The sequence below is a fragment of the Crotalus tigris genome, unplaced genomic scaffold (assembly GCF_016545835.1).
Source record: "Crotalus tigris isolate CLP2741 ecotype Arizona unplaced genomic scaffold, ASM1654583v1 scf7180000024434.2432810, whole genome shotgun sequence".
Classification (NCBI taxonomy): Eukaryota; Metazoa; Chordata; class Lepidosauria; order Squamata; family Viperidae; genus Crotalus; species Crotalus tigris.
This window is the reverse complement of record NW_024100603.1, coordinates 147,293-174,712: the sequence shown is the minus strand read 5'-3', so window position 1 is coordinate 174,712 and position 27,420 is coordinate 147,293. Positions and strand designations below refer to the sequence as shown.

The 27,420-nt window shown below is 38.0% G+C and overlaps 1 protein-coding gene across 1 annotated transcript; it reads left to right on the top strand.

Annotated features, from left to right (window-relative positions):
* The first annotated feature begins 642 nt into the window (after positions 1 to 642).
* Positions 643 to 25,038, top strand: LOC120302579 (solute carrier family 2, facilitated glucose transporter member 5-like). The gene is made up of 12 exons (XM_039331188.1): positions 643 to 919; positions 7,174 to 7,272; positions 7,669 to 7,829; positions 8,916 to 9,040; positions 10,302 to 10,447; positions 11,076 to 11,208; positions 13,842 to 14,029; positions 15,381 to 15,491; positions 21,188 to 21,289; positions 21,745 to 21,820; positions 23,201 to 23,328; positions 24,470 to 25,038. Exons 1-12 carry the CDS (start codon positions 875 to 877, stop codon positions 24,716 to 24,718), a joined length of 1,563 nt encoding a protein of 520 aa, XP_039187122.1. The 5' UTR covers positions 643 to 874; the 3' UTR covers positions 24,719 to 25,038.
* Positions 25,039 to 27,420: the final 2,382 nt, after the last annotated feature.

Below are 27,420 nucleotides of genomic sequence, written 5' to 3'. Positions count from 1 at the left end.
CGTCCGCAGTATTTCGCTGGTCTATTAGTTTAGTCACTTTGTTGAAGAATGAAATAAGATTGGTTTGGCATGGTCTGTTTTTAACAAACCCATGCTGGCTACTAGTTATAACTTTGTTTGCTTCTAGTTGTTTGCAGATCTGTTTTTTGATTATCTTTTCTAAGATCTTTCCAGGTATTAATGTTAAACTGATTGGTCTGTAGTTTCCTGGGTCCATTTATACGAACGTATACTGTGTTTGTATATATCATACAAAAATGAAACAGGTCAAGAAACATGCTCAGATTTCAAGAAATGGTAACAAAGAACCTGGCAACATTATTTAGATCAGACTAAACATGTATTCCTGCGGGTTTTAATCAAGCTTGGTTGATTTGAATGTGAATCTGATATTTATTTATGCAATGTCTTGGGGAAAAAACTGCTGCAATACATTCTTCTCTTTGCACCAGCTATCATCCAAGCACAGAGATAGCTAATTGTGCTCTGAACTGGGCAGTTCCAAATACCTAATAAGATTCGCTTTCTCCATCATGTGATTGGGTTCTCTTTTTATTAAGTTATCTAAAAGAGAACTTTTCCTCCAACTCTTACATATTTCTTCTTATACCAATCCTTTACTAATTTGGCTCCATAGTAAATAACTTTTCCTTCCTGATTGTCATTTGGCAGAGCCAGGGAGCCCCAGTCTTGAGCTAGGACTTTCTTTACAGATTCTATTATTTTTTTCTGTCTTCATCTTTCCTTTTCTCCTGAGAAGTTCTATTCATCACTTATTGAAATGACTGTGCAGCTCACAATCAGGCAACTCCCCTTCTTTTTACCAAGCTTATATCACATTATCAAGTCATAAAATCAGGACTATCTTTCACAAATGGACAACAGCCCTCCTTCTGCATTCCCAAGAAAGATTACAAGGGTAAGTGATTTTTTTAAAACTTTTTTTATTTGCCACAAGCCTAAAGGTTTTTTCTTTCTTTCAAAGGAGGAGTGGTCTTAAGATCTGGCATCTTTCAAGAAGTCAGCTGCAATTTTAATTACACCCTATCTAAGAATCCAGGCTATCATTATATTCCCAGCTACTCCGTGTTCTGGATTGTGTGGAATAATTTTCCATTCTCCCAGATATAGCTTGAAAAACTTTAAATCAAAATTTTGGTAGATTTGAGCTTTTAAGATCTCTCCAATTGCAGTTGTCACTGTTTCTGAAATAACAATTTGTATTTGTATTGCTGTTAAGTAGGCCTTTGGGAAATAATGTCTAACCTTGGGATTTTTCAAATCACATTGCATACAGTTGGCTGAATGGTTGATTGAAATGAGTTTCAATGAAAGTTATTCATCCTTGTTTTAAATTCATCCCCTATTTATTTTCTTTCACTCATTGGGAGGAAATTTTGTTTTTAATTTGTATACATTGCTGATTAATAATTGCCACAAGCCAATGGGTGATGGTGAGATCTTTTCTTACCCAAACTATCATACTTTAATAGCTCAAGAACTTCCAAGAGTTCTGAAGCAAATACTGAGGGATAAAATAGGTAACCATGAAGAAAGTAAAGCCTGGACTCATGTAACCTAATAGGTACCATTTAGCCTGGAATGTTGATTAGCTGTAGCTCCAATTATCTGTCACTGTGCATTCATTCTTGGCCAAGTTCAATGGTTACCACATTGCTCTGTTGTGCAGCTCACAAACATGCTGCCTGTAATGGAAACTGATATAATTCTGGACTGGTGGATGCACATAGTAATGATTTGGTGGTTTGACATATTGTGCAAGCATGAAAAAATTAAATCAAAACTTCAGGAGATTAAGGAAGGCAAGAAGAAATCATTTTTCTTTCTATCATCTTATTCCTTTGTCTTCTTGCATCTTTACTAATTCTCTCTCTTCGACTGAATTGCATGCTCCTATACCTACAAGCATAATCAACCCTTTCCTAATGCCCCCCCCCACTTTACAATATCCTCACCCTTCCAGTATATGTGTGTGGGATCCATCCAGAAAAAAAAAATTGGTTTCCTTTCCAAAACAGCTTTCACTGAAGAAGTCTATCTTAGGTGCTAGAGGTTTCTCAGCAATTTCAGTGGTGTTAAGTTGGGTGATATAAAACACATGTTACAAAACATACTGCCTCTCTATATTTCCTGACAAATAATAGCTAAGCCCCTGTCTACTAGCTGACCCTTCTCTTTCTGTCCAGTGTTCTGTGTTAGTTAAATGTGTTTAAAGATTTCTTCCTTTTGTGACATTCTCTTCCATTTCTTCTCATTATAAATCTTTTCCTTCTTTCCAAAAGGTTAAATACTATACAGTATTGAAATATCACCAGTTGACCTGGGGCAACATACAGCCTATTTTAAATAGAGAGCTGCATTTTGCTTTTCAGAGCCTGGCTAACAATTTAGAACTACTCTTGGGTGATCCTCTAGTCAGGCGTTCCTTTTACCAGCTTAGGTTTTTATGGCTTCTGAGTGCACTGGAGAAGGGAAATAATGTCACTGTTGCTCATGGTATGGTACAGGTGGCCCTTGACTTATGGCTGGTCATTTAACAATGTTTGAAGTTATGATAGGCCTCCCTGGAGATACTTACATTGGAACTCCCTAGTTCCAAAGTTCCGATGGCCACCTACCCCTGGTCACATGGGCCAATTTTGGGCACTCAGCAACCAGCCCACATTTACAGCCATTCACAGTGTCTCACATCACAAGACTGTGTTTCATGAGCTTATATCGCTGATTTCACTGGACAGCAAAGAATTTGCTTCCTGAACACATTTGGATCTGTCTTAAGGACTTTTGGATGCTAATCACAAAAACAACTGTAATGTAACCTATCGCATACCATTTTATAGAAATCTTCTGTTTCTACACAATGGCAATGTACAATGTATCTGTTGGCTATGCCTTACACCTGAAAGAAACATATGAAAACATGAAAGTATTGTTGAAGCAGATCCAGTATACCAGGTATAACTGGAATATCTGCGGAGATCTAAAAATAGTGGCTCTGCTCCTTGGAATGCAGCTCTATATACCAAGGATTGTTGTTACATATGCAAATGGGACAACCATGCAAGAGAGTTACATTACTTTATGAAGAAATGGCCATTCCAAAAGAATTTGGTTCCAGGACAGAAAAATGTGGCACATGAACCGCTTGTTGTCCCAATAAAGAAATGTTTGCCTCTGCTTCACATAAAACGTGGACTGAAAGATTTTGTGAAAGCAATGAACAAGGAAGGTGAAGGTTTTTGTTAGTTGAGACATATGTTTCCAATAATAATTGATGCAAAGATTAAGGAAGGCATCAATGACAAGCAGCTCGAACGATCTGTTGATGGGGCTAGAGAAAATCTCCTGGAAAGCATTTGAGAATTGAGAATTTTCTTGGCAACTACAGAGCACCAAACTACATTCAGCTAGTTGACAAATTTCTTACAGCATACAAGACCATGAAGTGCACTGAAGATTCATTTTCTGCACTGACATTTGGACTTCTTTCCCCCAAAATTAGATGCAGTCAATGATGAACATGGTGAAAAGTTCATTGCCATAATGGAAAATAGTATCAGGGCAACTGGAATCCATCAGTGCTGGCTGATTATTGTTGGACACAGCAGCAAGTTGCATCAGATACTGAGTACAAATAAAAATCAGTAGAAAAACTCTTTTAGCCCTGTTGAATTCATGCGGTGTGTCAGAAACATTATGTGATTAAATACATTATAGCCATTAAAAGTTAATTTCATATTTCTTAAGATTCTTACATGATAAAGTCATTTTGAAATTATATTTATGTTCAGTTTGAAGGGGTCTATCATAATCACAATTGCCAACATACGCTGGATCATGGAGAAAGCTAGGAAGTTCCAGAAAAACATCTACTTCTCCTTCATTGACTATGCAAAAGTCTTTGATTGTGTGGATCACAACAAATTGTGGCAAGTTCTTAAAGAGATGGGAGTACCAGACCATCTCATTTGTCTCGTGAGAAACCTATATGCGGGTCAAGAAGCAACAGTGAGAACTGGACATGGAACCACTGATTGGTTCAAAATTGGAAAAGGAGTCCGGCAAGGCTGTATACTGTCACCCTGCCTATTTAACTTATATGCAGAGCACATCATGAGAAAGGCAGGGCTAGATGAATCAAAAGTTGGAATTAAAATTGCCGGGAGAAATATCAACAATCTAAGATATGCAGATGATACCACTCTAATGGCAGAAAGTGAAGAGGAACTAAAGAGCCTCTTGATGCGGGTGAAGAAGGAGAGTGCAAAAGTTGGCTTGAAACGCAACATTAAGAAAACCAAAATCATGGCATCCGGCCCTCTTAATTCCTGGCAAATAGATGGGGAAGAAATGGAGGTAGTGACAGATTTTATTTTTCTGGGCTCCAAGATCACCTCAGATGGGGACTGCAGCCAAGAAATTAAAAGATGCTTGCTCCTGGGGAGGAAAGCTATGGCAAATCTAGACAGCATACTAAAAAGCAGATACATCACCCTGCCAACAAAAGTGCGTATAGTCCAGGCCATGGTTTACCCAGTTGCAATGTATGGCTGTGAAAGTTGGACCATAAGAAAGGCTGAGCGCCAAAGAATTGAGGCCTTTGAACTATGGTGCTGGAGAAGACTCCTGCGAGTCCCTTGGACTGCAAGCATTCAAACCGGTCAGTCCTAGAAGAGATCAACCCCGACTGCTCTTTAGAAGGCCAGATCCTGAAGTTGAAACTCAAATACTTTGGCCACCTAATGAGAAGGAAGGACTCACTGGAGAAGGGCCTAATGCTGGGAGAGATTGAGGGCAATAGAAGAAGGGGATGACAGAGAATGAGATAGCTGGATAGAGTCACTGAAGCAGTAGTGTGAACTTAAATGGACTCCATAAGATGGTAGAGGACAGGAAGACCTGGAGGAACGTTGTCCACGGTGTCGCGATGGGTTGGACACGACTTCGCAATTAACAACAACAACAACAATCATAATCACCAAATGATTTTTAGGAAGCAAAACCTTTGAAAAAAAAAGTTATTTTTGGCAAAACTGGGTCATAGCAAACCACTGGTTCATTTAAGGATCACGGTAATCATTTTTTGTCCATAGTGTTCAGTTAATGACTACTGTAAAAAAGGTCATAAAATCAGGTTAGTCAGATAAGTGGCTCATTTTACAACTATCGCAACTTATAGCCATGATGGGCACACTCCTTCACAATCATAAGTTGAGGAGTATCTGTAACATCTAGTTTAGTTTATTCAGTGTATTTTGATGAGCACTTGGTTGATCCTACAAATACCAGAAATTTCACTAGAAAGAATACATCTTTCTTATTATTTATTCCTCATTTTGGGGTCCAATTCAAAGTAGTGACTTCTACTTTTCTAGCTTCGTCCTGAGGATCAGGTCCACGTCTTCTAGCCATTTGAAGTGTAATGGTGGGAATGAGAGAGAACCCTAATCATGCAGGTCCTGTTGCAGAGGGCTCCCTCCAAGGTCACCCGCCTGCCTCATCACTATTACCTTTCCAGCACAAAGTGAAAAATGGTTTTCCAGAAAACTTTAAGGATAACGCAAGAGCACAAGCTAATCTATTGTACAGTTATGCAGTTGATATCCCATAGTTCTTTTTTTCTCTTGGATGCTGAGATTTGAAGCATTGATCCTTTTTTATATTGTTTTGCCTTCATAGTGTATGTTTATGATTGGATTTTTTTTCAGTATGATTTGTGATTAAAAATCAGAATTAAGATGGCAGAGATGGAAAATCCATTTGGTTAAAATAACAAGAGATATTTAAAGAATTGTTTATTCTACCTAAGATATTTTACCAATATCACATTCTAAATATGCAATACAATCTATTGCCATGATATTTAAGATTTAGTCAGCATGTGTCCATTTTCTCTAGGTCCAAAATTCAATGTTCAGCATTAGCTACGATGGAAAAATTCTATTTACAGACTGGCTAGAGCAGTGGTTCTCAACCTGTGGGTCGGGACCCCACTTGGGATCGAACGACCATTTCACGGGGGTCGCCAAACAACGCAGTCCGCCATTTTTTCCCCTTTTCCTTAGCTGTGCTACTCCCTTTTATTCTATTGGCTTTTGAAAGCCAATAGAATAGACTCTCTTGAATAGAGTCTAATTCTATTGGCTTTCAAAAGCCAATAGGAATTGTCCAGGCTGTCTCTGCCCTGCTGAGCCCACCAAAAGTCCCATTCTGTAAATGGTTCTGCACCAGTTGAGTAGTCCTCGACTTATGACTGGTTGAGTAGTCCTTGACTTACGACCGGTTGGGGGTCACGGCATTAAAAAGGTTGAGAACCACTGGACTAGAGGCATCCCTAATTCCCATTGTGGATCAATATCCATCTGTGAATAAATTTGGATTCTTCCCTCTGAGATATTTTGTACTATCTAATTGCTATGCCATCATCTTCAACTACTTTGAATGGTCTAAAAGTTTCCTCATTCTAGTTTCCGAGAAAGGAACTTACAGAGGTATCCCTCCTGCAGATTTATTTTGCCTTGTGTAAAGTAGAAGACCTACATATCAACAACAGTTTCTTCTAGTTGACTTCTATGGGTTTTGCCACTACAAAGAGGGATCCAGTGACTTTCCAGATATTGTTGAATTGTAACTGTCAGCAAGCCCAGCTAGTGTACTCAATGCAGCAAGATATGGCAGCTTCCAGAGGACCACGGATTCCCTATTCCTGTTCTAGTCAGTGCTAGCGTTAAAGGGAAAATGGCATATTTTGTAAGTTATTGTCCATGTTTTCCATTGTCAGAGTATAGAATCAAAGTATACTGGGAAATCAGTTCCCTCCTTCCTTGCTGATTCTCATTTTTTAAATTATTGTTGAAGATTCTATAATAACCAACCTAGGAAATACATCCTTGGTGCCATTTTAGATTAATCCATCATAATGACTTGAACAGATCTTCCTCAAGTAATATCTTCTGTCTTTCCCATCTCCAGCATCAGCACAATTTGATCCAGCTGGTTGAAATTCTGGGAGTTCTAATGCCATCTTATCTAAAAGGCATAAGACTTGAGGAAACGTATTTACAATGGCTCTTAAAGATGTCACTAGACATTTGAGAAATCATATAATATATTTCCTTTTCTGATCTGACTTTTCTTATTTATCTCTCCTAGCATCTCACCTTTCCACTTCTTGCTGTGACACTCCTCTCATCATTTGGATCATCCACATTGTATGGCTTCAATCTGGCTGTGGTAAACTCTCCAGCAGCGGTAAGACAAATAGAAAGTGGAAAGTGAAATTATTTTTCTCTTAAACAAGCAGAACAGTGCAGGGGTACAATGGATTGACTTATTGTTCTTGAGTTATAATTCCCAATGTTTCTCATCATTGACTTTGTTGACTGGGTTGACAAAGCTACAATTCAGAAACAATCTAGATTTCCCATCACTGATCTGGCAGAAAGCCTTTTCCATTTCCTGACCTTAACAAGAGAGCTAGCTCTCTTCTTTTTTTTTCAGTACTAAAGTGTTTTGATTGATATTACCCCCTCCAGGCATTACTGGCCTTCAGCTGACCCAGACATTGTGAAAATTGACCATGGTAAATGTGGAGATAGGATTGTGACAATCTTCTCTTTATTGGTCCCCCTTTCCCTCCTTTTGCAGCACATCAAAGCCTTCTATAATGCAACATGGTACCAACGCTATGGGCAAGGCCTGGCTCAAGGACCTCTCACTCTCATGTACTCCCTGACTGTCTCCATTTTTGCCCTGGGAGGCTTGGTGGGGTCATTTCCTGTGGGAATACTGGTCACTCAGTATGGGAGGTAAGAGCTGTGCCAACAAGAGTTACCTTGGGGTAAAATGGGTGAGCAGTAAATGTAATAATAAATACATAAAAACAAGGTAGTGATTCTCAATTATACATAGAACATGCAAGCTAGCAACAATACCTGATGTACCCTGAAATCTACACATAATAGCAAGCTCACTGCCACACCTAGGATAATTTTTTTCTAATCTGATGGTCCCACTCAAGTGTGTTAGATTATACAATTTTCATTCTGCATGGATAATATCCCCATTAGCCTTCCTGTGAATGATGTTTGCTGTAGAGTGTAGAACAGTGGTTCTCAACCTTTCTAATGCCGCGACCCCATAATACAGCTCCCCATGTTGTGGTGACCCCCAACCACTTATACATCACCGGGTGCCAGGGGCGTGGCCAAAGAAAAGGGGAAAAAAATGGCGGACAGCCTTGTTTGGCGACCCTCGTGAAATGGTCGTTCGACCCCAAATGGGGTCCCGACCCACAGGTTGAGAACCACTGGTGTAGAACAACACATAAGAAAGTTACCAGGATAAGAAAACTTGCTTATATTACATTAAAGTATTTAAATATATTTTCTGTTTATTAATTTTCAAGATAAATGAGCATTTTTATTGTCCTTGGGTTGTTTTAGAACTTCATTTTGTTAAAGGTGGATTTTAAATAATGAAAATAATTAAATAGATAATTGAGTTAATCAGCTTGACATACAAAGAAAAGCCTGACCCATTCCTTTTTGCCCATCTTTCAGTCATGCCCTGCATTCAATTTAAAGTTTCTCTGAATCATTTATGCTGTCATAAGAAAAATGTCTGTATTTATGCTCTTCTTTTTTTACTCTAAGTTTTTGGTATCAGACTCATTAAACTAGCTTCAGGCACGTACAGTGAATTGTTTGGCTGGCCAATTTATTTCTCATTCCATCTGATAAATCAAATAGTCCTCATGAGAATTAAGAAGGGGGAATGCCAATGTCTTTTAGGATAAAGAAGAAAAAGGGTTATGGTGAGACAATTTTGGGGAGGCAGAAGGAAAAGAGAAAAATATGAGAAAAATTATTTTTTTTTTGTCTTTTCGTTACCAGGAATGGCACTTTGGTCCGTAGCAACTTTCTTGTTCTGTTGGCTGGCATGTTAATGGGATTCAGCCGCTACTTGGGATCCCCTGAAATGGTCATTTTGGGGCGCTTCATTATAGGGATTCATTCTGGTAGGATCTTGCTGCATTAATAAACGAAAATATTTGTAGCTCAGGGTTGAAATGAGGGGACCTTGGTTGTCTTTGAGCTTAGTTGTTTTCTTGCAGATATTTCATTACCCAAATTAGGTAATATCATCAGTGCTAGTCCTGATGATGTTACCTAGTTTGGGTAATGAGATGTTTGCAAGAAAAAAACCAAGCTCAGAGACCATTGATATGCATTGATATGCTTTCTCCCTCATGTTTCCATAAAGCAAGTCAAGTACATGAATTGGTTTTTGCAATGTTATTATAGAAGCATTGATCTTTTAATCCCATTGTGGTTTTGGAATATTTTTATTGAACCTACAAACTACTACAGAATTTAGAGAGATATATGCAGCCTATGTCTGGTTCCCCCCCTCCGCCCCTCATTGCACCAGATTTCTCAGTGGTTATAATACATAGGAATGTCATTACGCAAATGCAAAGTTAGTTAAGAAAGTAAACAAAATTATCATTCTGAGCGAAAGCAGTCCTAAATAGTATAAAGATGATTGTTATAGGCATAATAATAAATGATTGACAAATCAATGGGCATAAATGCAACAAATGTGCAGGTCTCAGAATTAGATGGAAAATAATCCCTTTTCTCTCTCTTACCCCTCATGCTGGTTTTGGGGCTGTGTACCTTCTGGAAACCAGAAAATAGGCAACCACTACAAAATAGCATTTACATAGCCTTTTCCATCTTAGTGCCCTGCACATATATTGGACTACAGGTTCCAAAATTCCCAGGTGATATGAGATACTGGCTAGAAATTATGGGTACTATGGCCCAATTTGAAGGACAGCAGATTGAAAAAGGCCAAGCTAGCTATTTCATTTGCAAATAAAGTTCCCTGTTGTGCTTGTCTTGAAATGAAAAGAAAAATGTCACCTTCTTAATTCAGGAATTGAATTCATGCCATTAAAAAAACCCTACCCTATTCCTAAGTAATTGACTGCAGATTCATTTCATAAACAGTCTGAATTAGGTTGTTTTCCCAAGAAATGTCATGCCATAATGAACTAATTATAATGGTGTCACATTTTTATCTTTTTACTGTAAAGCTGACTTTTTAATTATTTATTTTGTTTATTCATTTGTCAGCTTGAATGCCACCTCAATCACAAGAAACTCTAGGTGGCTTTGAGAAGGGGATTAAAATATCAAATACTGTAAGATATCAGCTAAATATAAACATGTTGGAAATTCATCATCTTTCTTCTTTTTCTATCCTTCTGTCAGGCATCTGTCTCAGTGTGGTGCCCATGTACCTGGGAGAAATTGCCCCAAAGAACCTACGGGGATTTCTGGGCCTTGTTCCAAGCACCTTCATCTGTCTGGGGGTCTTCTCTGCCCAAGTCCTAGGCCTTCCAGAGCTTTTGGGGGAGGTAAATGCTATACTTTCATTTTCTGGATGAAATGAGTGAGGGCAGGGCACCCAATGGAATGCAGTCCCTCTGCTGTTCGGAAAGTTAAGCTGAAGAAATGGCAAGAGCACCATTTTCTATCCCACAGTTGTTCTCCCGCTGGTTTAAATAAGGTAAATGGATTCGGCTTCCTTGAAGCCCAATCTGTTTCTCTATGCTGCCTGCTTCTCCAAGCATACAGAGCTTCTGCAAGTAGTTCACAAAGCCCTTTGCGTCCCAATGTTTCTGCTCATCAAGCTGTTTATTTCTTGTGTAATGCATATGTGCCTGTGAGTTAAATACAGTCTTTCATTCTGGCTTTGAGCAGTTGCTTGAGACCATTGTTTTTCACATGCCAGAAATAATACTGTTCTGCCCTCTCTACTTTCTACCTATGCACCCACTTTTCCAATAATCTAATCATACTATCCACTTCATGAGAAACATGAAGGGAGATGAAGGGCAGAAGCTATAGAAAGAAAGCTGATCAGATGCAAAAATATTGAACACCTATCTACAGCACATGTTCTCTTTTCTTGGAGCCAATGTTAATAAACAAACAAGTGAACATGTGGATTACTCTTCACTTCTGTTTGGCTTTTCTTTCTAGGATGCCTACTGGCCTCTTTTCCTCTCTGTAGTGGTGGTTCCTGCTTTTCTGCAGCTCTTGCTACTGAATTGTTTTCCTGAAAGCCCTCGTTACTTGCTTATTGAGAAAAATAATGTCCATGGAGCTGCTGAAGGTAAGCTACTACCTCTTCCCCAAGCAATGCCAAGTAGGGACAGAGATTGCACTGGGCCTCATCTGTTCTTACCATGACCAGATCCAGGTGAAAACTTGACAAGTATCTAGGGACATCTTCCAGAGAGGATCAGGAACAGAATATTACTTTTATTGCCTTCTCTGCCATTAACTCTCTCTCCTTGGTCAATATTGCCCACTGAAATAAATATCCTTGAAATAAGAACATGTGGAGGAAGTTCAAAATACTGAAAGGGGTTTGGGCTTTATACTTTAATTTGTTGTTTCTACTGTTATGAACACCAAGTATTAACTTATCTGATCAGTTGAACATTGTACAATATTTTGGATCTCCTCTCCATTACTCTTACATTCGAAACAAAATAAAAATGTCAAGATTGTGCTTTTTGAAGAGCTTCTGGTTTTTATAATCTTAAGTGCTAAACTCATCTTCTTCAACTGACTCTGGAGACTGGGAGTGATAGTCCAACATTTCTAGGGAGTGCCAAGTTGGAGAAAAATTAAATTAACTTGCATCTTCCTGGCTTACCGGTCTCAAAGATGTGTTAGCACCTCACAGATAAAGGCCAGAAGTATGAATAATTTTTGAGGCACAGGCTGCAAGGCTATACTGATTTTTTCTACCTCCAGAAGAGTGGCAAGGAGTGAACGTTCTTTGTGGATCTTCCCCATCTTTGGAATTTTCTCCTACCAGATAAAAGATCTGCCCCATATTCCTAATACTTAGGAAGGCTGGGAAAATCAGGTTCTTCTAGGAGCATTTGGTGACTTAGACAGGAGTGATAGAAAGTGCCTAAGATGGAATATTAGATTCTGATGATCTAAGGTACTAGGGTATTGACAATGGTTAAAGATAATTATGACTGATTTTTCTATGTGGATGTAATTATTATGGGTATGTTATGTTTTCTTATATTGCTGTTACTGCATTGGTATTATTTTTATATTTATTAAGAATTTTATATAGAGGAAAAACAAATCTAAAGAGAAAGAAAAAGAAAGAAAGAAAGAAAGAAAGAAAATGAAATATAATTACTTCCAACTTTCTTTTTGATAATTACAATGTCACCTTCCTCTTCAACTACAAGTTTCTTCAGCCTCTCATTTAATCCACATCTTTTAATCTTAAAACCCATAAATCATCATATCATTTTTTTGTTTCAGCAAAAGTCCATATAAGTTTCCAGTTTGTCAGAAAAGTTTTTGTTGTTTTTCTCTGACTAATATTGATATTATTTCCATGAACCATTTTGAGTTGTAATGACATAGAAGCCTTTTAAATAGATAAAAAAATCCCCATATTTCTTCTTCAAGCTGGCATTCACAACTCTCTATTACAACAGCCATCCAGTGAAATTCTCTCAGCCCAAAGGTGTCTCAGAGTAATCTAACTGACTTCTGTGTCTGAGTCTAATACTGAATCTCTACTCCTGCTCCTAAATTTAACTGACATATTAGGGATTTCAGCCAATAATATGTAGTATAATTTAGCTCCATTTTCTCATTTTGGCTCTCAGGTAATTAAGGTGCCCTTTGCATCTTTTTAATACATCACTCAACACATGAAAATGCAACATAATTAATTTATCGCCTAACAATACTTCAAATGGCAACATATTTTCTCTACTAAAGCCAAGTACAGCTTCTTTAAAAGTTTTGTCATTCTAATAATGCATTTTGGCAACTCCAAAAAGATTGCTTGATTTGGCCTCAGTGGTAACAGTTATTTACTGAAATAATTTTTATGTTATATAAATATAAAATTAATACCAATTATATTTATATTGAATTATCATAAATGTGATACACATGCGTGCACACATGCACAGACAAAGACACAAACACACACACACACACACACACACACACACACACTGAGAGAGAGAGTTAGTAGTGATGTAAATGAAATCCTATGGAGTTGCTCTCCTGGCCCTAAGCTTTTCACTCAGTCAAAGAGCAACCTCTGACCATGAAATGGTGGTTGTAGTCCCCCCCCTTTCATTCAATTATGTCCAGTTCTCAGACCTGACAAGTCCCTGCAGTTTTCTTGGCAATTTCAGAAGTAGTTTGCCATTGCTTCCTTCCTGGGTTGAGAGAAGGTGACTGGCCCATGGTCATCCAAGTGGACCTGTTCAATTCTATAGTTCAAGAACACCTATTTTTTTCCCAGAGAAGGCCACAAATGATGGGCTCAACATTAATATAAATTCTGTCAGGCCCCCACCTCCCAACTGATGCCTTCCAGATGTTATGAATTCCTACGGTTTCAGCTCCTTCGCTGGCTGGGAATTGTAAGAATTGAAATCCATATCTGAAGGTCACCAATTTGACGAGCTGTAAGAATTTCACAGTTTATGAGCAACATATTTTTATTAAATATATCAAAATGAATCTGCATATTTCTATATTAATTTGCATATTATTATATATTACATTCAAACCAGAGATATAACCTTGACGATTGCAACCTTTGCCTCTTCCCTTTGAAAATGATTTTGATGTTGTCACTTAGGTCCAGAAAACCTTGGAGGTTGCATTCAGTCCATGGGTTGTCCCTTGCCCCATCCTTCAGTGCTCTGGAAGGTAGACTAACATTTTGTTCTCATCCTACAGCATTACGCTGGTTCCTTGGTAAACATAATGTGCAGGATACCATTGAGGAGATAGAGGAAGAAAAGCAATCGCTCGCCTCAGTGAAATCTATATCTATATGGCAACTACTCTTAGATCATTCTGTGCGATGGCAAGTACTGTCTGTAGTAGTGATCAACATGGGTATGCAGCTCTCTGGAATTGATGCGGTAAGAACTAGTGTGCTAGGTCATAATCTTTGGGAATAGAGTGCAGTCACAATTATATGGTGTTGCTAATCCTCTTTTACCTTCTGTAACTTCAGAATCAAGTGGATTATGACCTGTCTCTCCTCTTTCCTTCTTTAAACTTTTTTCTCAGGTCCCCTTCTAATTTTTCAAACTTTTCTATGCTGAAAGAAAAGCATAGACCACTGACCATTAAGAGATCAGAGAGATAGCTGAGAAGAGCTTGTTCAGCTCAAAGTTATTAATCCATTTTACATTGTATATTTCAAATAAGTAGTCATTCTCACAATAACTTTGTGTGCTAGAACAATTTTTCTATTTCCAAAACTTCAATACAAAACAAAGTTAGAGTGATGTTCCTCCACAAACTTTTAGTAAGTAAAGATAGGTCTCTTCTTCTGAAAGTCAAATCCTGGCGATTTGATACCCATGTAGCTTTTTAAGCAACCTTTTAGAAATGAGTTGGGATATTTTGAGAATGTTTTCCAACCTCCCAATCCTAATTAGCTTCCAAACCTAGGTAAGGTTGGCCAAAGTCCCAAACTGTTTTAATTAAGCTCCACTGATTTGTATTCAAAGATTGAAAATGTAGTTTATGGTATATAAGAACGTAAGAGGCCAACAGAATAAGACTAAGAGATCATGTTGTTCAGCTCTATTTCTCACAATAGCAAGACTACCAAGTCTAGGCTGCTTATATAACTCTTTACAGCTATCTAGTGATCATCTGGAATTTTGTAACTCAGATATGTTAAGTACTTTCGTGTTGTATTCAGTGAGGAGATGCTTTTCTTGTGAAGCTTTCCCATTTAGTTTCAGTAAATCTCTCTGAATTCTAACATTGTATTTGTGAAAGAAGGTATGTGCATTTTTCCCTGTTCATATTTTCACAATGTGCTTACATCTTATTATGCACCCCCTACCCCATCTTGGCTCTCAGTTAACAGATCCCATTATTGTAGCAATATTTCTTTGAAAGGGAAATATTCCAGTCTTTTAATTATTACACCATTTCAGCTCCTTTATCACTTATTATCAGTATTATATTAGGAAATATAATCAGATATTAGTATTATATCAGGGAAGAAAACCATTGCGCAGTAACGCAACGTATGTTTTGCATGTAAAAGTCTCATGTTCACTTCCCAGGCTGTACAAATTTGTATGATTCCTGCTGAAACCCTGAAATGCTGGTGCAAGGCCATGTTAACAAAACTGAATAGATGCATTGTTAAAACTATTTCTGATGAGCTGTTCCTAGGATGAACTTCCCAAGAATTATGAAAACTACTCAGACCAACACATACTTATATCTTTGCTTTTTCATTGACAGATCTGGTTTTACACAAATGCTATATTTGAGAATGCTGGCATTCCCGATCCTGATATCCCTTACACTACCGTGGGCACTGGTGCTATTGAGGTTGTTGCTGGCTTAATAGGCGTAAGTGTGGGGAGTGAAGGGTAGAATGTCTCGCCCTAAAAATAATGCTGTTTAGGTGATCTTTGGATTAATCCTGCCTTTACACCTGATGTCTTCTATATTTGTTTGGATTATAATTCCCAGGGCTCTCAGCCAGCTTGGGAAAGCTGGACAACTAGGGAAATAAACTTGGATGAACAAAATAATATTAAGCTATGGGATTCTAGAAATATGTGAGTTGGAATATTTGAGAAACTTGGAGGAGAACTCTAGTAATCCCAATATAAAAGCATGCCTGTTGTGGGAATTTGGTTTGTTTATTTTGCTACAGCAGAGGTATAAATTACTGAAAACCCAATATTATAATAGGGGAGTCTAATTTAACAGCTGCTAGTCTTTTGATCCCAGATTTCAGCAGAGTCGAGACAACTTTTCAGCTGGGCCAGGAGGGCTGCCTGTGTTTGACCCACACCTCTCTCCCTCTTACACAGACCCGTAGCTCTTCCATCCACTGACTGTCTTTGCTGCCCATCAGCAATGCCTGCTTCTGGCAGCCTCATCACTCCATCAGCCTGATTGCTCCTGAGTGCCAACAAAAATGGCCCCCAATGGAGGCACTGAGGTTGGTTATAAAATTACAGGCATTTTTTCTGCTGTCAGCAGCCTCTCTGCTTTGGCTTCCTTCTGGCAGCTTTTTCCCCCCCGACTTGGCAATATAGACTCAGCATCCCAGGATATCTCCTTTACTCTATCAGCTTCCCCCCCCCCCCCATCCCTTCCCAATAGTGGGATAATGCCAGAGGCCATTTCTAATTGTCTAGGCCAGTGTTTCCCAAACTTGACAATTTTAAGGCATGTGGACTTCAACTCTCAGAATTCCACAGCCAGCGTTGCTGGCTGTGGAATTCTGGGAGTTGAAGTCCTCATGCCTTAAAATTGTCAAGTTTGTGGTCTAGGCTTTCTTTTCTTCCAGGGATATATCTACAGATCCCTACCTCTCAGTCCCTTTCCATCAATTCTAATCAAATAGGACTCTCTCCTTTCCCCCTCCCTGCCCCGGCTGTTTTTAGCTTCATAGATCATACTTGGGAAATCTATTTAGTCCATCAAGTCTAATACCTCCACACCACACCACTACCTCCAGTTTCACTGCAGGATTCCAAACTAAAGCAACCCAGGTAAAAGACTGTCAAGCCTCTGCTTGAGGCAGTAAAAGGAGATCAGGATTATACTTTTTTCAAAAATGTGTTTGCTGGGGAAAATGCCATCAGACTCTTTCTGACTTTTTGCCACCACAACTTTGGACAACTCACTTCATTGTTCTTACTGTTGAAACATTTTCTAATATTCACTTGGAATCTATAACTTAAACCTGTCATTCCAAGTTTTGCACTCCAGATTGGTTGAGAGCAAATCTTGACCCTCCATATGACATTTTTCAGGTATTTAAAGAATGTTTTCATACCTCTCTTTAGCTGTCAGACTCCCCTAATGCAGGCACAAACTAGGCAGAAGGCTTGGGCAACTACATTTAGGAATTAAATCTTTATTGTCATACTAGAACAACACAAATAATAGAGACCCAAAGGTGCTTTTTCAAATGGCAACTGTACTTTGTTTTCTGTTGAAGATGTTTCATTTCTCATCCAAGAAGCTTCTTCAGTTGGTCAGAAGCACTTGGTGCCTTCCTAGGGTTATCTTCATTGCCTTTCTCTGAACCTGTTCCAGTATGCCTCTATATTAACAATCTATACTGTATAGTGTAGTGCAGAGGTGGGCCGGACGCGTCATGAGGAAACCGTGCCTACCCCATTGCCGGCAATGGGGAAAAAGTTCTGATACGTCGTGCAAACTCACGTGACGTCACAAGTTTGACATGTCTGGTGTAGTGCCTAGAAATAGTCAAAATATATACCAAGATGGTTTTCATGTGAAGAACTTTATAATTGACTCTGATCAATTTTATCTTGTTGTTTTCAAGTCAGGTCTCTAGCTTATTAATCTGTTTAGATTTTTACTCCTATATTCTTCTGTATCTCTTTATCTGTAGATTTTGTAAATATTCCCTGCACCACTTCAATTAAATTTTTAACACAGGTAGTCCTCAGCTTACAACCACAATTGAGCCAAAATTTCTGTCGCTAAGTGAGACAGTTGTTAAGTGAGTTTTGCCTATTTTATGACCTTTCTTGCTACAATTTTTAAGGGAATCACTGTAGTTGTTAAGTGTTAGTAACATGGTTTTTAAGTCAATCTGGCTTTCCCATTGAGTTTGCTTGTCAGAGGGTCACAAAAGGGGATTACATGACCCCAGGACACTGCAATGGTCATAAATATGAGTCAGTTACCAAGCATCCTAATTTTGATCATGTGACCATAGGGATGCTGCAATGGTCATAAGTGTGAAAAATGATCACAAGTCATGTTGTAACTTTGAATGTTCACTAAATGAATGGTTGTATGTCAAGGACTTCCTGTACCAACAAAACATTTTTAAGAGTAAAATATCCATGACTTATTCTTGCAGGCACTCCCATTCAATACATTTCTCAGATTTGATGAGGATCTATTGATGAGCATGATTCATAGTTTCAAACAATTAAATTATGTAACCACTTAAGTGTCATGCCATCCAGCCCATATTTTATTAACTAGCTAATCAGCATATAGGGAGTATTTTGTTATATGCTTTGCTGAAATAAAGCTATATTATAATAATATAGATTCCCACATTCTATTAAGAATACTATCTGATCAAAATAATGAGATACGCTTAATCATCCATACTAACTTCTGGTAATTAATACATTGTTTTCAAGGTGCCTAGGATTAATCAGTTTATGATCTATGAACTTCCCAGATACTGAACTCACTGCCTGATCCATAGTTTGCTGGATCTTTTAAAGATAGGGATTTGCTCTCCCACTGTCACATAGCATTTCACCATTCCTCCTCAATAATACATAACTATTTGGCCAGAATTCCATCTAGTTCCTTCAGTATCCCGGATGTAATTTATGTGGTACTGGAAGGTTAAACTGACTCATAATGTTTACCATTTATTTATGCAATTTATTTCCCATATGCAGTAAATCCAAGTGGACTCTGCACAATGCCAAATAAGATTCTAGATGATAAAGGCCTTCATCATCAAAACAGCCTTGGTAATATACAGTAAATTAATCAACACATTTTAAAAGCAAAACAATTAAACACCACATATAAGAAAACATCTCCCAAACTAAAATATCCATAGGATAATTAAGAGCCTGCCTGACAACCAACTCTTTGAGGCATTCTAAAAATCATCAAGGTCAGAGCCATGTGGATTAGAGGGGAATGGTGTATCCATGAGGTCCCATCAAATCTGTTTTATTGTTAGGACATGGAACGTGGTCAGTTTACCAGCTCTATAAGATGAGCAAAATCAATTGGACATGGGTGGTCCTATAGATATCCATGATATGATACATGAAGAACTTTATGACGACAACTAGCACCTTGAATTCTACCTAGAAGCCAATCGGTAACCATGGCAACTTGCAAAGTAATGATTTCCCATGGACAAACTGAGATGCACTCATAACTAAAGTGGCTGCATTCTGGACCAGCAGTTGCATCTAAGTAGACTCCAAGGGTAGCCCCATGCGGAACACATTGCATTATCCAAGCAAGAAATGACTAGCATATGAGAAGTGATGGCATCTTTTTTTTTATTTACAAAATTTTATTTATAATACAATTAAAAAACATTGGATGTAACGTGACATTCCAGTATATACATTCTTATCAAGTTGTTCCACATTTTACAATCGATTCTTCATCTATAATTATACATCTAAGTTTTTTTATACAGTACTTATTCTAAAATAACATATATTTCTATCTTAACGCTAATCTTTAATCCCAACCATCCTCCTCGAATCCCTCCAGCAGTAAAATTTATCCCAGGTTTCAAAATAAATTGATCCACATTTGTCTTTCAATACCATTGTGAGCCTGTCCATTTCCGCACATGCTAATATTTTATATAGTAACTCTTCCTCTGTGGAGATTTCTTTGCTCTTCCATTTTTGCGCAAACGCAAGCCTAGCTGCAGTCAAGATGTGTAACAGCAGATAGATTATTCCCTTATTGTATTTCTCTGTAGTTATTCCCAACAAGAAGAGTTCAGGTTTTAACTCTAAGTCCAATATTAATATATCTTTCAGCCAACTTCGTATCCTATTCCAATATTCACGGGCCTTTGAGCATTCCCACCACATATGGTAATACGATCCAATTGCTATTTTACATTTCCAGCATGAAGGTGAGATATTTGAACCCATTTTAGCTAGCCTTGCAGGTGGGAAGTGCCAGAGAAGTGATGGCATCTTAAGGAAGGGCTACACTATTGCTTTCTTCAAGGAAGGTCAGACAGCTTACTTGCTCAAGGAAACTCTCCATTGCTTGGAATCAGATGTTTGATCAATCAAGCATTCAGTCCTTTCTCTTATCCTGCTTTGAACAATTTCCTGATGGAAAACTTATCTTCTGTAGCAACTGAATAATTTTGCCTTTTCTTTGTTACCTGTTAGCATTTTGCCTTTTTCATTAAGTAGCTCATTCTTTCCTTTTCCATTTATTTAAAATGTATCTAAAGAAATCTTTTTTGTTAGAATCCTCTCCTAGCCTTATTTCAATCTGAGATTTTCCTTAGTTAACAATAGCCTGCAGTTCTGGATTAGCTATCTGCTCCTTTGTGATCTGTTCCTCTTTCTATTTCCTGACTATTTTCACTAGTCACATTTGCTGCTTTTGCTATCCAATATTTCTCCTTTTGGAATTGTTTGTAGTCTCTCTTGCTTTAGAACTTCTGCCCTCCAGAGATCCTTTTTCCATTAGTTCTCCTATCATGGGATCCGACTTATAATTGCTTTGCGTTTATTAAAATATACTTTTTTTGGAATCCAAGATACTCACAGGACTATGCTCAGTTTCCCTTAAAATAAAGAACTCTAGCATTAAATAGTCACTTTCCCTTAATGTTCCTTTCACTTCTACTTCTGCAATTAAATCTTCCCTTCCCACCTGATTCTACTGCATTATACTTAAGGGAGTAAGCATATTAGATCCTAGAATATTTCATTCAGGAGATTCAGTGGTCCCATTGTTCTTTTAAAAGATCTTGGTATCTACCTAACTGTAGAAAAAAAAAGTAGAATTTTAGAGGCTGAAATTCTAGCTCTTTTGCATGGCACAAAATAGTTGTTCTTCAATGTACTCTGTTTAGCAATAACTCTGTGCAGCATTTTATGTCCTCCCAGTATGCTTGCCTGGTGTGTACTGTATCTATGTAATTATGGTCAAAGCAGTCAGTAATCATGTCCTTTCAATATTAAATATAAAAATGCCCCCCAAAATTCTGCAATTTAATTTCCAAGAAAACTTCCTTTTATTTTTATATGCAATATTCTCTAATAGATAAAACATTTTGGATATTTCCCAAATCTATTTATTTATATATATATTTAAATTTGAGAGCTTCGTTGCAAAATTCAGAAAAGAGCAGAATGTGAAAAAAAAATTCTTTCAATCTGTGCTGGAGTTCAAAATGGGCAAATTACGTCAATGAATTTAAAAATGCAAGCCATCAGACTTTTGTAGTGTATTCACACACATTAGAAACACAAAACCTAACCACCGGTATCCTTCTCTCGCCCATTCTTCTCCTGTAGTGCTTCACCATTGAAAAGATGGGACGTCGTTCACTCCTCATAGTGGGCTTCTGTTTTATGGGCATCTGTTGTGCTGGCATCACCCTGTCCCTGGTGCTTCAGGTAAAAACATCTTTGTGCACAGAGTTGTACCTAGTAATCTAATTTGAATCTGATTGTCACTTCAGGCTGTGGTTTTAGAGATGACAGTAGTGACTTTTTGTGCATGTAAAAGCTCACAGAGCTGGCTTTTTTTTTTTTCTATCTTAAAACCTAAACAGAAAAATAAAGTAGCTTTGGTCCCAGCCTGGTGGATGAATGCAAAATATTGTGAAATCAAAGTGAGCACAATTGAGGATATGGAAAAAAATCATACCATTTCTGAAATATTAATTTAATATGAATATTTCATATTAATGTGAAAAGCTGAGTTACAAAACAGGAGGATAAAATAGGAGGACAGGATAGTTAGATGCAGAACTGGAATTGTAGGAGATTTAGGGATTTGTGATTAAGAGAAAAGTAATTATTTCCATTTTACATGAACAAATTCCAACAACTGGATGTCATTTTTGCAGGCAAGTGTGTCCTGGATGCGTTACATCAGTGTGGCTTTTGTGATTGGAATCATTGCAGGATTCTGCATGGGACCAGGTAAGTTTGTGGAGTAGGGAAAAGTATCTGACATATAAAAAGATTTCAAAACTTTTATTCTATATTACCATGCATCAGAAGAATAAGAAAGGAATTAATAAAATGTTCAATAAATTGGTATGTTGAAGAGATGGAATGAATAATGGCAAGTTTTATTTTATGTGCATTGTCCTGAATAGGATTTTGTTAAATGCATTTAGAATTGGTTAACATTGGGATAATACAACCTTAATTGTGTAGTTTTGGACTACCAGATCAGGCATAGTGGGACAATGTAGAAATTTATATAACCAGCATTATCATTCATTCATTCATTTTATTTATTTATTATATTTCTAGAATACTTTCATTCAGGAGAACAAGGCAAACATATCTTGCCATTCATTCATTCATTCATTTGTTGATTTTATTTATTTGATTTTTATCACACCTTTGTTCAGGAGCTCAAGACAATAACACCTTGCCTTTGAAGTGGTCAAGATACCAGTTGCCTCTCTAAGTTTTGCTACTGCTTTATTTTATGCTGCAGAGGCAATTTCTCCGCATGCTGTTAACCAAGAGGCAAATGCAGAGCACTCTTAATATGATGGACGAGGTGGATGCTGGTTTACCCAATTGATGTATTAGTGGAGCCTCTAACAAATCCATAACTCATTGTCGGCCAAGAATTTATTCACTGTAATTACATCTTTAATTAGGATTTTAATGGCTCATTGTTCACAAACAATGATGAATCTGACTTTTAAAATAAAAATATCTCTCTTCCCACTCTGGGTGATCTGTAAGCAATGCTCATTCAGTGTTTTTTCTGAATACTTCATGGGTAGAATTTTTTTTATTAAAGCTTGGGGAAAAAAAACCTGCAACCATTTTAGGAAGCAGTACTCTGTGCTTCTAAAAAGCAGGTGTACTGTTTAAATTGCTGCTTGATGAAAGAGGGCAGTTCTTTTGTACCAGGTCAAAGGGTGGTGTCAAAATCCAGGGCAACACTTTTCTTAAAGGTATCAGCATTATGTTATATGTTTGAATGTGGAGCTAAACTGAATCATAAGGACACTTACAATTTGGGACACTTCGTGCCCCTTGAAAAGGGCTTGTAATTTCAGCTACTGAAGGGATGACTCAAACATGTGAAAGTGCTGTGGGGGAGGGACAAAGAGGAAAATAACCATATCACTGTTGCCTTAGCAACTAGGCTGACATCCTACTTGCGGTGCAGCAATGCAATTATATTACTCTCCCTCCAAAATTCTGTCTTCATTCCCAGTTTTATCAGCAGGTGGTTTTCAGCCTGATTCAAGCACTTTTCCTCCCAAGAGCCAGGTAAGGTAGGACCCTGGCTAATTTACTTAGTACTGAGCGCATTCTTTTCTCTGACAGCTGGAGTCCCATTTCTGTTGACAGCTGAACTCTTCAAGCAGTCACATCGGCCATCAGCTTATATTGTGGGTGGGTCCCTCAACTGGCTCTCGAACTTCACTGTCGGCTTTGTGTTTCCCTTCTTGCAGGTAACATAGGTCTGGGAGCTGTGATTGCCTCCCCTGACAATAATGTTTCACACACTATGTCCACTCAGTATATTGGCCTGCACAACTGCAGTTGTGGATTGTTAGTAGGTCAACAGGTGGAGCAGAGCATTTAGGTGTGGAAACATGCCCCAACCCCACTACCGGTAGTAAATGGAACCCCCAGTTGGAAAATTGCAATATCAAGCATACTGTACTTCATCATAGACAATTCTGGCTGGGGCTGATATGGGACAGGATATAATATCTGGACTAATTGTCTGCATTCTAACCAAGCTGAAAATGGTAGTGGAGCACCAATCAAGTTATTCCTGAAGCTTACATGTATGTTTCCCGTTATCTTATCCTTTTTGACCCTATCCTTTTATTACCTTTATAAAACTCAATAAAAATAGTTATATAAAAAAAGTTAGTCCTGAAGCAAAGACTCCATCTTTCCAAATCTGGCATTGCAAATTTCACTGAGCGTCTTGGGAATCACAAGACAAGTTAGTCATCCTCAAAGAAGAGAATTTCTCACAAAACTGAGCTGGTCATGGCACATCATTTCTGGGCATCCAGTAAGCAGGGCTGGGGAAAAAACCCCTGTCCACTTGTGATTCCCAAAGAGTTATAATTATCTCTATAATTGACACCAAGCGAGATGGACTAATTATTTGACTTGATTTAAGAGAATTTCCTAGATTCCTCAACTGTGTTGATAATGCACTAAAGCAGGGGTCCCCAACCTTGGCAACTTTAAGACCTGTGGACTTCAACTCCCAGAATTCCCCAGCCTGCACAAAAGAGTCAGTTAGAGCAGGGGTCCTCCACCTTGGCCTCTTTAAGACTTGTGGACTTCAACTCCACAAGTCTTAAAGTGGCCAAGGTGGAGGACCCCTGAGTTAGAGGGAAATAAGTTTAAAAATTCAACATACTAATGGTGTTTCTTTCTGTATTGGTCCAATTCACCCTCTCGTAACCTATGTTGTTATTGCCGTACTAATTGAGAATTGTGAGAACTGTAATTTAAACATATTTGGAGGCCACCAAATGGGGAAGGCTGGATTAAGTGATGGGCAGTGGGGAATGCCAGTGCCATTTTCTTTTAGCCTCATCTGACCCAACTTTGTTCCTTTCTCAGATGTCAGCTGGTGATTTCTGCTACCTGGTCTTCTGCGTTATCTGCTTTCTAGTTGCACTGTATGTGTATTTCATCATCCCTGAGACTAAAAACAAGACATTTATGGAAATCAACCACCTCTTCACCCCCTCTCGCCCTACCTTCTTCTCTAACTTTCCCAATTCTTTCAAGATGGTCAAGTTAAATGGCTATGGAGCCCTGGAGAACAGCTCCTTGGAATTCTCTGGATCAGGATCGAATCTCCCATGAAGCTCTTCAATTCATCTCTATCTCTCTGCAGAGGGGAAACCATCTTGATTGTTGTATTTGGTCACTGGCCAAGGATAAATGATTTGTCTCTTTGTTTTCCCTCCCCGGTCAATACAAAAAGATCCTTTGGGAGAAAAAATGGAACAACATCTCATTCTAACCTAGAGAAGTTGCCTCTTACCACCTGTCTCTCATTTTTAGCATGTTCTACTTTCTAATTTCTTTTACTTACACTTCTTTACAAAAAAATCATAATACTCTCAGGGAACTGCTCAGAAAATGTTTCAGATGCAGTGGACAGAATGCCTATTTTCTCTAAATGTTACAGCAGAGATGGGGAACCCATAACAGGCAGACAGCTGGTCTAGCCACCTAAGAATGCATAGTTACACTTTTCAGATTTCTTTTGTTCAAGCATTGGGAAGTAGAAAGCACCTTTTATTCCCATCTAAATCTCCACAAAATAGAAAAATGCCCCAAGTTGCCATTTTGAGGAAAACTAAAGATGAGAATGATAAGAAGAAAGATACTAGTCTTTCTACCCTTAAACTTAATTTGCCCTAAGATCCCAACATGATGTCTTGGATTAACTTAAGCTAACAATGGAGGACTTGCATCTCAGAGGTATCCTGATTCCATTCCCATCCTTAATTCCCATCCAAAAATAGGGGGAAACATATAATCATTCCATTGCAACATGATTGGATGGCTTTCTGTGCCCAACAACCTATTATCCACCCCATTTTACCATGTAGGGGGGTATACCAAACTATTTGCAGTTGTTATTTACCAGCACTTGGAATGGAGCTGAGATTCCAGTCACAGATCAGTTACAGCAGTGATTCTCAACCTTTCTAATGCTGTGACCCCATAATACAGTTCCCCATGTTGTGGTGACCCCCAAGTGGGTGTGGCCACCAATAAGAGGGAGTAGGACAGCTAGGGAAAAGGGAAAAAATGGCGGACAGCATGGTTTGGTGACCCCCGCGAAATGGTCATTCGACCCCAAATGGGGTCCCGACCCACAGGTTGAGAACCACTGAGTTACAGAAAGGCGTCCATGTAGTACCATTGTAAATAGCAACATCATGACTACTCTGGTAGAGTTATAGCAGTATATTTTTTAAAAAAGAGAACAGTTATACATACTGTATGTAGCCAATGCACAAGTAAGCAAAACAAGTTGTTAAAGACAAAATAGAAATTAAAAAAAAATAAAATAACGATTGCTCTCTAGTTGCTATAAGAGGCAATTTTGTTCTCCCCATGCAGTGACCAATAGACTGGTGGGCCTTCCTCCTTTCCTTCTTTTCTCCCTCCCTCCCTCCCTCCCATAAAAAGAAGAGGTGAGATATCAGATAGCAGTCACTTTTTAGTGCTTCACAATTGATCAGACCTGATATTCAGTGGGACAAGTGAGGACACTCAGATGTTGATTATGGTTTCAGAGGAGATGTTAGCAGCTGTGTAGAAGGTGCCATAGTTAAGTAAGTGACCATTTTGCTGCATGGCATTTAAAATCTGCTAAGATCTTGGGAGATATGATTTTCCTTACTATTGTATTTTGGCCAATGGCTAGAGGCAATTGACCTTAGCATAAAATAATCCATAGAATGGAGAAATATAGATTATTCTATTTTCAAAAGAAATATGACATTGAATTTAAGATGATTTTAAAAAATATTACGGGGTGGAGAAAGAATGCTCATATTCTCAAAAAAACTAAGATTATACTTCTCTTTTAAAATTAAATCATTTGGGAAAAATCCATTCTCAGGGAAATATAGTATTTGCTTGTAATATAAGAATTTGGGGTTCTGGTTTTGGGAAGAAAATTCAGGCAGTACTCTTTCGTGCCACACAAACTAAAATCATGCAATTTGATTCCATAAGGTGCAATGAAGACTGCCAACCATTTGGATGGTTGAAAGAAAATGTGAAATTTATGGAGACCAAAACTTTCAGACACAGCAAAATAGATATCATTTCTAACCATAAGGACATTAGAATTACAAAACACATGGCATGATATCATGAAGCAAGCAAGTCCCGCTACTTTCTATTTCCATCATGATGTTGCACACAAATATATTTGGGGCAGTTTGCGTTATGATGCTGTGACTCCCTATGAATGACTTATACTGCAATAGCCCTTAAATAAAGAAATATATACTAATAACAGAATTGTGTGCATAATGCAATCTTTATATGGATTATATATGTTTGAGTTAAACAACTGAAGCATGCATGCAGATATGCGCATTTGCAACCAACATTTCCATTCTATTATTTCTTCATTACTTCTATAGTATTATGGCAGTGTAGAAAAAAGGCTGGAAGGTTCAGTTCTTAGTATCTTTTTTTATCATATTTGAAGATGAATGTTTTTCTTGATTTTACTTTTCAGGAGGCAGCATTCATTAATAAAATCTGCAACAGTTTGTTATTTAGATTGCAAGGTAATCCCTCGATGAATAACATTTTGCATTTCAAGTTAAGACTATGCAATACAGTGGCTGAGTATATCATACTAAACCACAAGAAATAATTCAAAACTATTGAGGCTAAAATCACACAAAATATTATGTCAAAGCCAAAAAAACCATACCCTGTTTCCCCGAAAGTTAAACCCAGCCCGATAGTGAGCCTAGCTTGATTTTGGGGGTGGGGCTAATATAAGCCCTACTCCAAAACTAAGCCCT